The following is a 708-nucleotide window of genomic DNA, read 5'->3' on the forward strand; positions in this document are numbered from 1 at the left end:
CCCTTCTCAAAAAATAAAAAAAAATAAAAAAATAAAAAACAAACCGTGTATTATCTAGTTCAGATACCTACCTCAATCAACATACTTGGCTACCAAACTCAAATACACACTCAAATGACCAATATTTGTTACAACTGAAAAAGTATAAAAGAATGTCCCACAGGATCTGTGGCTAACTCCAAAAGATGAGTTGCAAAAACATTTTGCCAGATGACATTTCTGGAACATGAGGAGTCTCCCATACTCAGAAGGGGACAACTCCAAAATTACATGTATCTTATTAGTCTTAACATACTAGTTTAAATATGCTACACACCATATTAACAACAAGTAATTCTAGAAGGGAAGAGACCCAGCAAGCTGACTTATGTTCACAGCTGACTCTGAGGGAGAAAGACTTACTTTCCGGCTCCTCCACCAAATGAAAGGCCAGCAGAGTTCATTCCTGCCAGGACAAAGTAGCCCTGCACTGCAGGAGACTCGCCCATGATGCATCTCATGTCTGGTGTGAAGGTCTCTGGGCAATTCACCAACTTCATGATCTCCAGAGTCTCTAATTCTGGCATCCTCCTCAGAAGGGAACTCAACAGAGGCTCTGAGCAATAACAACAAACCCAAATAGAGTTCTCACCTTTAAGGAATTAAACCACTTTCAACCCCTCTGCTTTTTCACTCCCTCTCCTTTCAGAAAATCTCTTGAAAAAAAAA

The 708-nt window shown here is 39.8% G+C and overlaps 1 protein-coding gene across 3 annotated transcripts in view; it reads right to left on the minus strand.

Annotated features, from left to right (window-relative positions):
• Positions 1-708, minus strand: part of PDPR (pyruvate dehydrogenase phosphatase regulatory subunit) — a 52,500-nt gene that overhangs the window by 25,702 nt on the left and 26,090 nt on the right. For all 3 annotated transcript variants that reach the window (XM_011962249.1, XM_011962257.1, XM_011962251.1), the window contains one exon: positions 403-595. In XM_011962249.1, coding sequence (XP_011817639.1) covers positions 403-595 — 193 coding nt within the window. The remainder of the gene's footprint in view (positions 1-402; positions 596-708) is intronic.

Source organism: Colobus angolensis, unplaced genomic scaffold (genome assembly GCF_000951035.1).
Source record: "Colobus angolensis palliatus isolate OR3802 unplaced genomic scaffold, Cang.pa_1.0 Scaffold116, whole genome shotgun sequence".
Lineage (NCBI taxonomy): Eukaryota > Metazoa > Chordata > Mammalia > Primates > Cercopithecidae > Colobus > Colobus angolensis.